Source organism: Eschrichtius robustus, chromosome 4, assembly GCF_028021215.1.
Source record: "Eschrichtius robustus isolate mEscRob2 chromosome 4, mEscRob2.pri, whole genome shotgun sequence".
NCBI classification, from domain to species: Eukaryota; Metazoa; Chordata; class Mammalia; order Artiodactyla; family Eschrichtiidae; genus Eschrichtius; species Eschrichtius robustus.
The window spans coordinates 80,004,724-80,019,478 of NC_090827.1; the positions used below are offsets into that span (position 1 = coordinate 80,004,724).

At 41.3% G+C, this 14,755-nt stretch overlaps 1 protein-coding gene across 4 annotated transcripts in view; it reads right to left on the minus strand.

Annotated features, from left to right (window-relative positions):
• Positions 1–2,235: 2,235 nt before the first annotated feature.
• The window catches only part of DCUN1D4 (defective in cullin neddylation 1 domain containing 4), a 68,314-nt gene continuing 55,794 nt past the window's right edge, over positions 2,236–14,755 (minus strand). For all 4 annotated transcript variants that reach the window (XM_068542991.1, XM_068542990.1, XM_068542992.1 and 1 more), the window contains 3 exons: positions 7,831–7,935; positions 5,621–5,723; positions 2,236–5,512 (listed from right to left, as the gene is read on the minus strand). In XM_068542991.1, the coding sequence (XP_068399092.1) occupies positions 5,457–5,512; positions 5,621–5,723; positions 7,831–7,935 (264 nt within the window). In that variant the 3' untranslated portion in view covers positions 2,236–5,456. The remainder of the gene's footprint in view (positions 5,513–5,620; positions 5,724–7,830; positions 7,936–14,755) is intronic.

Sequence of the window (14,755 nt, forward strand, 5' to 3'; positions counted from 1 at the left end):
TACAGACAAACAACAACAACAAAAAAAAATCTACAAACAATGAATGCTGGAGAGGGTGTGGAGAAAAGGGAACCCTCTTGCACTGTTGGTGGGACTGTAAATTGATACAGTCACTATGGAGAACAGTATGGAGATTCCTTGAAAAACTAAAAATAGAACCACCATACGACCCAGCAATCCCACTACTGGGCATATACCCTGAGAAAACCATAATTCAAAAAGAGTCATGTACCACAATGTTCACTGCAGCACTATTTACAATAGCCAGGACATGGAAGCAACCTAAGAGCCCACTGACAGATGCATGGATAAAGAAGATGTGCCACATACATACAATGGAATATTACTCAGCCATCAAAAGAAACGAAATTGAGTTATTTGTAGTGAGGTGGATGGACCTAGAGACTGTCATACAGAGTGAAGTCAGAAAGAGAAAAACAAACACAGTATGCTGACACATACATATGGAATCTAAAAAAAAAAAAAAAATGGTTCTGCAGAACCTAGGGGCAGGACAGAAATAAAGATGCAGACGTAGAGAATGGACTTGAGGACACGGGGAGTGGGAAGGGCAAGCTGGGACAAAGTGAGTGAGTGGTATTGACATATATACACTACCAAATGTAAAATAGATAGCTAGTGGGAAGCAGCCGCATAGCACAGGGAGATCAGCTCGGTGCTCTGTGACCACCTAGAGAGGTGGGATAGGGAGGGTGGGAGAGAGACGCAAGAGGGAGGAGATATGGGGATATATGTGTATGTATTGTTGATTCACCTTGTTATACAGCAGAAACTAACACAACATTGTAAAGCAACTATACTCCAATAAAGATGTTAAAGAAAATAAAATGGCCCCAAAGGAAAAAATAAATAAATAAAAGTGTGTACCTGGATCCTGATTTTTATGAATCTTGTTCTCTACCTCCTCTCTTGCTTTCAAGCTTCTAAAAATCTTAACATCTGTATCAGTCCTTCCTGGACTCTCTTGATCTCTACACGAGGTTTCTTAGGTCCTGACAATTCTTGGCCATGTGACTTGCTTCCTTCCTCATCCATTTTCTGGGCATCCACTCTGAGCTGGAGGTCCCACCGTCAGGGAGGTAAGATTCTAGTGTAGGACAATTTTAGAAAGTGGTGACCAAGGCTGACACACACTTACAAACTAAGTGGGTGGTAGCCTTGGAGATAGTAAAAATGGTCATTTCTACCTGGCTCCTGGCACATGGTAAGCACTAGGTTATTAGCTCGATGTTTAGAAATACTCAACATACAGTAGTAAATTTTTAATTTTTTTTCCTCTTTGGCTGAGGACCGTTTGTACTGTCTTATTAAAATACTGTATCTGGAACTATTCTAGGTTAAAGGAAACTGAAGATGCATGACGACTAAATGCATTGCTTATCCCTGGATTAAAAATAATTCTCAAGGCCATTCTTGGTACCAAGGGGGAGATTTTAATCTGGACTGTATATTAGGTAATAGTATTGTATCAATGTTATATTTCTTGAGTGTGAGCAGCGTACTGTGGTTATAAGAATGTCCTTGTTTCAAAATATTAAGTGTCATAATGTAACTTACTTTAGGATGGTTCAGAAAAAATTCCATCTCTGTATCTATAGGGAGAAGTACACACACACACACACACACACACACACACACACACACAGAGTGGCACAGAGAATGTGGCAAAATGTGAACAACGGAAAACACAGGTGATAGGTATATGGGTGTTCATTATGTTATTCTTGTGTTTTTTCCGTAGCTTTGAAATTTTTCCATATAAAAAGTTGGGGAAAAGCAAAAAAGATTAAAAAACGAAATACTTTGAAACTACCTTAAGTGATTTTTTTTTTTTTAATTTTATTTATTTATTTATTTATGGCTGTGTTGGGTCTTCGTTTCTGTGCGAGGGCTTTCTCTAGTTGCGGCAAGTGGGGGCCACTCTTCACCGCGGTGCGCGGGCCTCTCACTATCGCGGCCTCTCCCGTTGCGGAGCACAGGCTCCAGACGCGCAGGCTCAGCAATTGTGGCTCACGGGCCCAGTCGCTCCGCGGCATGTGGGATCTTCCCAGACCAGGGCTCGAACCCGTGTCCCCTGCATTGGCAGGCAGATTCTCAACCACTGCGCCACCAGGGAAGCCCCTACCTTAAGTGATTTTTAAAGAAAAAGTCAGAGAAGAAAGAATTGACAAATCAGTTCTGAAACCAAACACAAATACTTTTTATTTATGGGGTATTGTTTTACATCAATTCCATTAAAACCTAAAACCAGTTTGCTGTACTCAAGTTAGATGGCATAACAGTATTTCAGTTAAGCTGGGAGTCACAGGACTTGCACACGTTTATGAAGGTAATGCAAATACTGACGACACGAAGCATTCACAGTTACAGGTTAGCTGCTGTTCACTAACAGTAACCCCCAAGAGAAATGACTTCATGAAAAAAAACAACCCACGTTTTGGTCTCATTTACAGACACCCAACCTTTCAGTTGGTCAATGAATTCTATACATTTATTATACAACGTATGAAAGAATAAAAGATAAGGCGTACAGAGGTATTTTAGCAGTTGTAAGAATAAAAACCAAGGGCACAAACTAACTTTTAAAGCTTTCTGTATAAACTTCAAAAGCACTGTTAAGATGGAGACTGAGAGGCAACGGAAGTTTGTTGTTAATCCAGAATCTAGAGGTCTGTCTAGTCAGATTTATAAAAACTTAATTCAGAGGTCATGCTTCAAATAAGCTGCATGTAATGTTACAGGGGGTGTTTATGGCAAATCAAATAAGGAAATTTCCGACCTACCGCAGCAGTAAACATCTAAAAGTTGCGTTCTATCATGACAGAGTATTGCAACGTGGAGTTCAAAACATGATGGAAAGAGAAAGGGTGGAGACGTAGGTGAGAAAGAAAAACCAGAAAAAGGCACCCTCATTCACTTGGCATTCACCCATAAACAAGTGCTTATGTAACTGAGGGACATTTTTAAGAAAAAGTATCTTATTACCCTGGCCCCTCTTCTTCCCCTTAAAAATAACTGCACAGAATCAAGAAAACCAAGGGCAAGCACTCTGCAGTCACAAAGATTTATTTTTCAAGGGAGTTCAAAGATTACTTGGACTTCTCTAAATACGCAAGATTATCCCTTTGGAATACTTATCTCCATATTAGGTACATCATGAAATACTTTTTACTTGGCTTTTCCAAAACCCCTATCATCAAAATGTCCATTGTGGTTAAAATGTAACATCTTCCCTGTAACAATCCTTTTATTTTAGGATTAACTGTGCTTTAGTGTTTAAAAACTTCTCCAGTTTCTAATGATACCTTTTAAACCAATTTCATCTATGATTTATATTTGCTTTAAACAAAACTAGAGTTGATCAGACTTAAGAACTGCTGCCTTTAAAGTGTAATTTGTCAACTTTATGGGATCCTTTTGAAAATGACTCAAGTTTTCAACAGATTGGAACCTGCCTATGGCCAATCGCCACTGGAGTAGCAGGCGCCCGTCAGAACGGAAGCCCTTTCAACGCGTTGGTCTCAGGAGCAGTGCTTGCTCAACATCTTCTATCCTTTGCAGATAGGAATTTGTGCAAACTGGTATGAATGTGTAAGGTAGAAGGGAGTCTACAACTTCTCAACAAGGAATGGTCAAGTATGCTTAATCACTACAGAGTTTTTCCAACTTCTGGTTTATTTCACAGCAAACCAAACCTTTCTATTCGGTAGAAAAAGGAAGTAATTTCACTCTACCATATCATGATTTTGTATATGCACACACACTGTATATACAAACAAAATTCCTGTCTTTGGTGGTTCAGTTAGGGAAAAAAATAATATATGAAAATCTGAACACTGTTGGCAAAGAAGCTGTGAAATCATGGTCAAGAGTAGCATTGTCTGTGTGCTTTACTCATTTAATGCCATTTAGAGGTTCACATTTGACCCAAAAGGTCTTGGGGCCAGATTTTGAAATAAACGGAACCTCTTCCAACCGCTGCATATTCAATCACGGATTCTGCTCACAACTAGGCATTCACTTGTCTAAATGCACCATTAGCTTTCACTTGGTTTAAGTCGTTAGACTTTTGTGTTTTCACAAAACTTTAGGGACTAAATTAGTCATTCAATAGCACCAGATAGTTGAGGGAGAAACATGTTATTTATACATTTCCTTGAGAAGGGTAAGACAAGGGGGAAAAAAAAAAAAAAAAAAGACATAAAATACAAACCTAAAACTACCGTCCCGTTTACTCTTGTTTCCTCATCCACATAAATATTGGCTATCACCTCTCTGCACACATTACTCAGGTAATGATGAGCGGCCCCTCCAGGAAAGGTCCTACCGTGTAACAGAGATTTTAGCTCAGTGCTGGTGGAGTCGTGTCCACTGCCTGCAATGGACATTCTGCCAGTAAAAGCCTAGCGTGAAAGAAACAAAAATGGAAAGCAAAGCAAAACGCCTCTCACTTATTGTATAGTTCTTTCCCCCTCAAAACTAGAGAATTGAACACCATGAAAGCTTAACTAAAAATTCAAGCCACAACTAAAAGTGCTCTGCAGTTATAAATTGCCAGCAAACCATTAGGTTTTCATGGAGGCGGCAAAATAAATTTTACTTAGAATGGCATAGAAAGCATCAGCAGACCAAACACTGACTAGGAAGAATGCAAAAGGAAAAAAAAAAAAAAAACACTAAAAAAGTTTACAAAAGTTTAAAACCAATGAAAAAAAAAAAGATGCAATTTTAATTTGTTCATCTGTACCTATAGTCAAACCATGCTAGCTTTCACATTAGAAAATCAAAACCTATACCCTGCACGGTGGAAATGATTTGTGGCATAGTTATGTGTCTGTATGTTCAATTATTCTAACTTCCATCATTTAAAAATGCTAATATTTAAGTAAACCAAATTATATTTGGCATATGCCTCTGAAAAGTTATGACTCCCACCTCCTTCCAAAGTTGGCCTCTTAAACAATAAGGTTAATTCTGGCAACATTTGCATATGGTAACAGTTGTTCTGTCTTGTTTTCTGAAATGCTACATTTGAGACCAAATAAATGTATAATTGGTTCATCTGAAAAAAGGGACTAGAAATATGCCACAAAAATTATTTTACAATACATTTCTGCAGAAATAATCTCTAGGTGAAGCTTCTTCTTTTTATACACATATACAAAATTTAAACAGCAATATACACATAATCACAGTGAGGACGCTGGCAAATTCACCAATCTGTAGTGTAAATACAAACTGCGAAGCAGCCTTCCAAGAGAACAAGGCTACACAGCAAGCAGAGCTGGCCCATTCAATAGCAAACACCAACACGTCCCTGCCAAAGGGAGACAGTGCAAGAAAAGCAGCATGCGCTTGGATACAAACAGCAATTTATGGCTAATGGTTGACATAACTGTGGTAACAGTGACTCTCTCGCTGCTATGCATAAAGTCCTAGGACATCTGTTTGTCTTTATACCATTCCACAAACTCGTCCAACAAAACTGGCCCTGAAGAGAGAGAGAGAACAACACGGCTATGAGGCTTCTCACAATGAGGCAGATGAGCAAAGGTGCAGGGGCGGGCAGAGAGCGGGGGAACACCTGCCCGGTACTTACATGCTCCATCTTCATCGTAGTTGCTGAGGTCAAGGTTAATTGTTCTGCTAAACTCTAGCACATTGCACCACTGGTCTTTGTTAATAACTTTATATTTTGATTGCTGGTGGAGGGAAAAGTAGTATGAATTACTGACACACACAATTAACCAATGAGATGGTTTCAATTGCTGTAACAATCAACTTAATAAAGTTCACGAAGGTTAACTCTTTCCATTTGAGGTACGTTAAGCACCAATCTAGAAGAAAGGTGAGAGAGAGCAAGAGGGGAGCTTCAGATGACAATTTTCATTACAAAAATATCATGGAGGCTCAACACAAAACAACAAATACACCAAAGAAACACAATTTTACATCCCCAGAAGTGAAATTTCTAAACGGCAGAAACCCTTTTACGTAAAAGAGCGATAATTCCTATCCCACAGAGATGTGGCAAGGATTTAAAGAGATAACTTCTGTAATTCACGTAAAGTACTTTATTTAGTGCTTGGCACACAGTAAGTGCTAAATAAAGAGTTGCTCCCATTAACAGCCCCTGACATGAACGGCATGCTCACTGTCAAGCTGTTAGCTTACAGCACACGCAGTGGTGGGTTGACTCAACGAGACCTCGCTAAGTGCTGCAAGCGGTCTCAGGACCGGGCGGTCTAGCCACTGAAGAGTTACTGCTCTAATAATTCAGAACTTGAGTCTGATCATAAAAGAACCCAGAATAGCAATGAACTAGTTTTTCTCTTCCTCCCAGACAAGAAATATGCCACACGCATATTTTAAAAGACAGTATTCCTGTATAAAGATTTAAAAATAAAACCCAGTCCGACAATGTTTAAAAATCCTCGCCACTAAAATCAGGAACACTGGAAAACAAAACAAGTACTTAAAAGCAAAGAGAGCTGCACCAACGGTTTGGAGGATGCAAACACAAGAAAAGCTCAAATGAAAGGATTATTGTGCCCTTTTCAAAGAAAAATGCAAACTAATATAAGAGGGAGAACAAAGCACAGACCACAAGTTCAACTTTCTAAGCAACTAAAAGCAAAACCCAGTCATCGAAGCAGTTGACGGTGCTCCTGGAACTGTGCGAAGTCAAATTTGCTGGCGGCAAGGTCTTCAGCCACAGAACCCTTCACACCCGGGCTCAAATTCTGCCCAACTCTCTGAGAACAGGAATCTGTTTCTACTCATTTTCCAAACAAAGCTAACACTTCTTAAGGTTGTCAGAGAAACTGGAACAGATCACTGGTAAATACGGGTTGTCACAAGTACAAGTAAACAAGTACTTCTTGTATTAAAAACTAGTTTTTATACCTTTCTTCAGGAGTCCCAGTTAGTAATGCTAAAAGCGATTTTTAATAATAGTTCTCAAAGAATCCTATCAGTTGGAAGTTTTTCTGGACCATTACACCAAGTAAGCTGTAAGGAAGCTCACTTCAAGAGTGAAGCTGGAGTCAGGGGAAGGCCCAGGAGTTTCTCAAAGATGCAACACCCCCATCCGTTCAAGCAGAAAGCATTTTTTAAAGGGGCCTGGGACTGGACGGCAGGAAGGATGGTCTATGTGATATGACAACCCATGCAACTCACACTTACATCTCAGATTCCTTCAGGTCCTGCAGAGTTACTACACTGCATCAAAGCCAGTTCTTAATAACCAACAGCTCAAAATTTCTATCGCTAATACTTAAAGCAAATGAACGACAATGATAGAGGAAAGTGCTGGATTACTTCTAATACAAATGTGAAGAAAATTTAAACTGCAGGAGATGCTGTCTGAAGGACTTTGTCACTTGGATTGATCTAGGTCCCCAAGTTACTTGGAGCTAAGCGTAGATAAGAATACATTACAAACTTAATTTAGTGAGAAGGCAGGTGAACTTCACCTAAAGCCACAAAAAAAAGTAAATCTTGCTTTACTCTTGTTATAAAGAGCAGGAAATCTAAACAAAAACAAGCTTTTAAAATGGGGACAAGAGAGGAAAGGACAGAGCCGCGCTGTCTCGGATGCGTTTGTACTGGGGAGCGATGCGGCACATGCAATGCACACACAGGCACACTCAGAACGCAGGGAAGTGCTCACTGACAGCAATTACGTCACCACAGTTCCTACAGGCAGAAAAGTACAACAAACAGAAAATTACATAAAAGAGTTAAATAAAGCATACTTGGTTGTTCTAAGCAAGCAAACATACATTCCATAAAATAACAATTTAGTACCTCTAAGAATTGGTGAAAAACTGGAAAAAGGGGCCAGATTTTTCCTAATAACAGTCCCAACATGCACTTGGCAGTGTTTATGTCTAGGCTGCGCTGGTCCTTTTCCTGTTTAACAAACAAAAACAAGGATGAGCCAGGTGCCCCCAAATAATCAATCCCAATAATTCAAATTTCTGTTTTACTTCAACAAAAAATTAGTAAACAGCTCATTTATCATACACTATAAAAACCCTGAATCCAGACTAAGGTGGGGGAGGGGAGGTGTCAGGACACAGTGGGAAGATTAAACGGTTTGGTACTATATAATTTTACTGTGAGAAAGATTCATGTCAACTGAATGATCACCCTAATGCAAAATACATTAGTTACATGGTAACAATCTCCATGATTATTTCATGCGATAAATAAAAATCTGTAACTTGCTGTTTGACATTTATGATTATTATCAACATCATAATCACTGATCCCAAAGTCCATAACTTAACTAAATGGAGTTTAAAGGTTTCTAATTCCATGCTTAGGAATCAGGTTTCCTTGATAAAAATCATTTTTCCACCAATTTTTATTTCTTTGGTAAATGTTTTTCTTGTAACCTAAAAATGCTGTTGTTAAATTGAGTTCATAATGAATGCTGGGACTCTGGAGGGTCTTCCCAAATCAGAGGATGCATTCACTCCCCGACTCTGGGGGAAAGCAGTCTGTCTACCTGTTACGGTCCTTCTTACCTTGGAGTCGCTGGATGTGAAATCTCCTAGCAGAACACCCCTAACTAACAGCCAAGTGAAAGACAACATTGCATAAGGAATCCAGAAAAGACATTTACATAAACCTGAATATGGGCAGATTAAGCTCATTTTACTTAGACTTGCAATTAAGAATCCTAATTTCTCACTGATCTTTCTTACCAATTTCCATTCGGGAACTACAGGTGGGCAGTTTCTATGCAAAAGGACAGAGGACGTGGGACCCTAAGTGGTTAACTTTATATATCCAGAGCTAGCCTCCTCGTGGTATCTCAACTTCAAAGAAAGTCTGCAAAAGTGCTTTTCTACAAAGGGAAAAGGAAAAGTGCCCGGCTATCCCACGTGGGGCGGAACCTAGATGTTCACCAAATTACGGGGTGATGCCGTGACCACCACTGTCAGCCACATATGCAGCTACACACACCGCCCAAAAAAATTGTTACCGCAAGGATTCTAACAGTGAAGTGCTCTTTAGTATACAGAGAATTTCTGGCCGTGACACTGAATTTTAAAGTGACGGACTGGAACAATACAGCAAATGTAAGGCAGGGCCTAACTCAACAGCCAGCAAAGTAGATGAAGATTTGGGAAGATGTGTGATGGGTCTGTCTTTTGGTCCTGGTTGTACAGCACAACGACCGTTCACCAACAGACCAGGTCGGATGGCTCCGAGTCACCCTTCCCTGTTCTGGCCACACACCTGAAGTCTGAGGATGGCGGGGGACCCCAACTCCACAGTTCAGTGCAAATAGGGGCCTCCTCTCTACAGCCTGCTCTGCTGTCCCCGGCCACGCATACCATCCTGCTCAGGGCTGCAGTACCCACTCCGTGGAGAGGACGACGGCAGGAAAGGTGCCCTCGAGGGGGCCCACCTTCTGCCACCAAGCCTCACAGGTCTGTTGCACTGCACGGGCTCTTGCTTCTGCGGTGCACTGTGCAAGCAAACGGAAAGCTTCCTCTCACCGTGTCACGCGGCTGTGGCAGCTACGGCACGCCCCGCTACGGAGCATCCACAAGGAAAACGAGGGGACTGCTGAAAACACACGCGGCACCACAGGACCGGGGCCCCAGGTCACCTGCTGAACAACAGCTCAGGCAGCACCGGGCTGAGGGCACGGGCGCTCTGGAAATGCGCTCCCTTTGAGGAGTTTGTAATCCTTCACTCAACCTGAAGTCCCTAGTCTTGCCCTGATACATACTGTGCCTTCTTCCAACATCATCCATGTCCCCGTGACAATGGACATACACTAAGGTGACAAAAAAAAAAGATACAAAGGACCTGGACAGACTCTTTGAAACAGTGCAATCATCTGACAAACTGATGATCATGAAGGATTTCAGTGCATGTGTTTGGCAGCGATGCCAAAACATGGATGAAAGGCATCAGACTCACAGGACTGGAAAGCTGAACAGCACTCACTTACTCCTGCTCTGCAAGGGTGCCAGCCAGCAGCTCGCAATCACTAACACCATCTTCTGCCTAGCAAATAAGAGAGAGATATTATGGATGCACTCGCGATCTGAACAGTGGCATCTCGCTGATAACCAACATTGCCTGTGGGTGGATGTGAGGCTACGTGCAAATGCCCATGACGGGGAGCACTCCGAATTCCTGGGGACAGCACAGCTGAGAGATCCCAGAGCAAACAGCTACTAAACAGCAAAATGGAGACATGCCCAGGGGGTTCTCTGACAATGATCCTAATGGCATTCTCAAAAGGCTTCCCAATTAAAAGTGAAATGAATCTCCCAGAATGCTATGAAGCAGCCATCAACATTACAAGTATTTAAAAAAAAAAAAAAAAATCACCTTAACAAATTCAAGGAATACAGCAAAGACATCTAGAAACCCCTCGCAGGAAATTCAAATAGTACACTGTCAACACCAACGCTGTGACTCTGCTCGTGGAGCACCAGGGAGCGAGCGGCAGATTTCTGCATCTCAAGGTCAGAATTTAAGCAGAATGTACCTTGAGACAGGCTGTCCAGAGTCAACAAGCATCCCCAGAAGGCCCACTGAGGTTAAGGGAGAAGAAGTGAAACTTTTCTCCCTGCCCACCTCTTAACCCAACTTTCATTTTCTAAGATAACAAAATAAAAAGCAATTTTATTTTTCAAATAATAATAGGAAACGAACAGGTTCTATACACACACCAAAGATGTACTAACCCCCTATAATACACAACTAGATTCTGCCTTGTGGTCTTCCTTAAACACAGATTTTAAAATTCAGTTACAGATGAGATCAGTCCTCTTATTTACAGCTGCAAGACCAAAGGATCCTTCTCTGAATATTCTATGAAGTTATGTTTCATATATGGAATAAATGCACTACTCAAGCTAAAGACTACTAACACCTAATGTAGAGTAGAGAATAATGAAGTTTTACCAAGTTCTGATTTGACGTTCAAAAATGAAAACAAATATTGCCTTTGTTTATATAAGACTGTTCCAACACAGGTCTTCCTGTAAGATGTGAAAACTAAGCATTTTTTTCTTAAATGGCACCAATGACACAAACTGAAACAAAGTAATTAAACAGTTAATTGTCAATATGCAAATATAAATATATAACAAAAGTTAATCTGCAAACATCTAGGTATCCAGTTACGCTGTATCACCAACCCCTGTGTCAAATGATCTACTTCCAATTTTCACAAAGTTTGAATAGCTTAAAGACTTGTACTTGAAAAGGGGAATGTTGAATTACTAAAATTATAAAGAAAAAATCTTCAACATTAAAAAAGAAATCCTTAAGATTTTCGAGAGAGACTAGATGAACTTTAGAAATAGTATATAAATGCCCATGATCACAACCCATTTTAAATGGTGACAACCAAGTCAGAAATCAGTACATGAAATCAAAAGGCCTTCACTGAAGACCTGTAATATAGGTCACGGAACTCTCATTTGAGACCACCGGATTACAAAATATAAAGAGAAAATGCAGTTTTCCTTACCACAGTTCAACAAACGTAAGGCAAAAATAGAGAGCGCTAAAGAACTCAAATCTTAAAGTGGTTGTTTACAAAGCTGAAAATACAGCAAATCAGTTTTTTGAATGAGAGTTTTTTTTTTTAAATACACATTAAAAACAAGCAAAAAGGTCATAAAACCCATGAGTGCCCTCCCACTGGGAAAAGTGAAACTAAACCATAATGCTCTTAGAACTTACCCCAGCACAGTTTTCAAATAACAATGTTTGCAAGGCAATTACTTGATTAAGCTCAACTACTGACAATTCCTTTAAAACAAAAGAAAAAGAAAGATCTGCCAACAGGCATAGCCTCTCCACAGTCGTTTTGTTTGGCATAGATTCTATTACTGTATGCACTACTCTTGGAAGGTAAATTATTATTTGAAACCTAAGTAATGTCAGCGAAGAATAATTCAACAACTATTTCTAATTCTACGGTTAACTTTTACTGAGAACTTAAAACTGAGCCAGAAGCTGTTTTAAGTGCCTCATACTTCAAACTCATTTAATACAACAACCGTATTAGGATAGGCATTATTATAATCCCCAATTTATAAATAAGGAAACTGAGGCACAGGAATGAAATGACAATCGATAAGAGCTGGGGCTTGAACCAGGAGTCTGATTCCAAGCCTGAGCATTTCATCGTGTACCAATCCACCTCCCCGAGAAGGAAGGGGGGAAGACAGCTCTCAATGTTAAGAGACACACAGTCCAATTCGCTTTACAAACAACTGCTGAGCAAATCTGGGCAATAACCAAACGGTAATCTTAAAGGTAAAGCTGACAAGATGTCCAGGGTAACAGACCTCAGATGAGATGACCACATATTCTTCCTACTTCTGTCCTCGCACAGGCCCACCTTCTGTTTTCCTCATAATTTACAATGAAAGTACAAGGTAGAAGTAGAGAGGAGTACCTATGTGTGTGTGTCTGATGCGTTGGGGGTTGTGTGGAAAGGGAAAGTAGACAAACACATCGGTTAAGAAGTAAGAAACTGACTCAAGTTAGAAGAGAAAATGAATCAAATGGTCAGAGCAGATGTCAGATTAGAGCCAGGCAGAGTTCTCTGATAACAGGGGGTGTTGAACACAAGACCCAGCAAAATTTTCCTTCGCGAATTCTAACATCCACAACCATTCCATTAAATGGAAGTGACATAGACGTTAGCTTTCACCTGTGACCTCTTACACTTTCTTGAAACACCTCCTCAGAAACTAAGTAAAAGCACTGGTAGCTGGAAAAGTGGGTGCATCAAGGGACAGGCTGTGAGGACTGACTTGTAACAACAGATTAACTGTCACAGGATCACCTCTCAGGAAGGGGGATTCGATTCCTACCGGTACCTTCGGCCTCCCCAAAACCCTCCGTTACAACTTCTTCAAGCTTTACTGCAAGGAATGAACAACAAGGACTTGCCCCTAGAGGAATCTCCCATTCTTCTCTTGCTCACTGCCCTTCCTCTCCTTCACCCTGAAGGCCTCCCTTCTCTCCATCCAGCGCTTCTCCACCTCAGTCACGTGGGAGGGCTCCACTCGGCTCCCATCTCCCCCACCCCACCTCCGAGCCCACTGAGGACTTGCCTCAGTCCTCCCCATCATCCTCGCCTTCCTACACCAAGGCTGTCGGAGGCAGCACTGCTGGAAGACCTCCGATAGCGGCATCTCCGTCAATTCATGGTGTCCACTCTCAGCCAGATGCCAAGATGCTGCTGCTGTCAGCACCTCACTCAGCCCAACATTCATCCTTCTCAGAACCCCAAGAGGCAACTCTCTGTGGCTTTCAGCACAGTACCCTGTCTCTGCCCCAGAGAATGTAGAAAAAACAAATTTAACTCATATTTAATAACTAGTCCAGATCAACCAAAAAAATCACTATATTTAGGCTTTTTATCTCATTCTATTTGTCCAATCTTATTCTCACTAGGTCCTTTTAAAGGAATCAAGGCAAAAACGGCTGTTTTACTTAAGGAATCCATACAACCATATTTGTTTACACAATAAATAAAATCTACATTAGGGGGAAAACGCTAAGCATAAAAGTACTCAGACAAAATTCCACTTGTAGAAGGAACTGGCCATTTCAGCTCTTGAGTCTCTACCCCACCATCTTCCTGGAACAGGACACCACAGGACGGTGGACAGTTTGAGTCAGGAAGGTGGTGTGGCTCCGTGGGGAGGACACGGTCTGCACTCAGGGGCAGAGCCCGGGCCCTCGTGTTGTCCCCTCCTCTCTGGCCCTCAGCCTTGTCGTCTGCCTTGTGACAAGACTGGACCAAGTGTCCTCTTGTGGTTTCTTTCAACTCTCAAGTTTCACGATTCTCTGCCATCCCTAAGACTACAAATAAGTTCAGGTCAAAGTAAAATTAGGAGAAAAATAATATAACTTTACAACCAAGTACTATTTTTAATTGGCTACAAGATTCTAAGGTGAGGGGAAAACAATCGCACTCTTAGGATTATAATTTTGGTGGAGAGATGTTAAAGTGGCATTTTATCACTTTCTGGTACTACAGTTTCTTTCCTGGTATAATAAAGGGTAATTCAGAATATTTAACATATGTCATTGTTATTTCCAATAGAGAATATTTAGGATATTAAAACTATAACAAAGTTCAGTTCTTACTAAAAGTTCAATTTTAAAAGGTCTGCTGTGTAGTTATGCGTTATTACCTCTACGAGTCATTTTTCTAGTAGGAAAAGAAAAGGATTGGAGGGAAGAAGCGGGGGGGTTGAATTCTGCTTCCAACCAAGACAGAGTTAGACAAACCAGATTCCCACGCCCCGTGCACGTCAAACAACCAGAAAACTGAACAAAATCCATGAGACAATGGCTCTCACGCACTGGTCAGTGTGCAGCACAGGAGTATGACCCCTGAGAAAAAGGATAAGCCCCCAGTGACAGCAGCATACTGTGCGGGGGTGGTTTCCAGGCCACAGCACAGGAGGGGGACCCAGACCCAGCCCAGTGGAACCCCAACCAACTGAGTTGGAAAGGACAGAGTTTGTGGAGTCCAAGGAGGCATATGATTGGTGGGGCAAAATACCAGCAAGGGGGGAGCTGCACAGAGAGACCTGGAAACCCGCAGAATGTCTCCCCAGCCGCTGGCTGAGGACTTGTCTGTGCACATGTGAGAGGAAACCACCTGAGTCTGGGAAAGAATCACTGCAGAAGAGTACGCAGAAATTCCCAGAGCTCACATGGG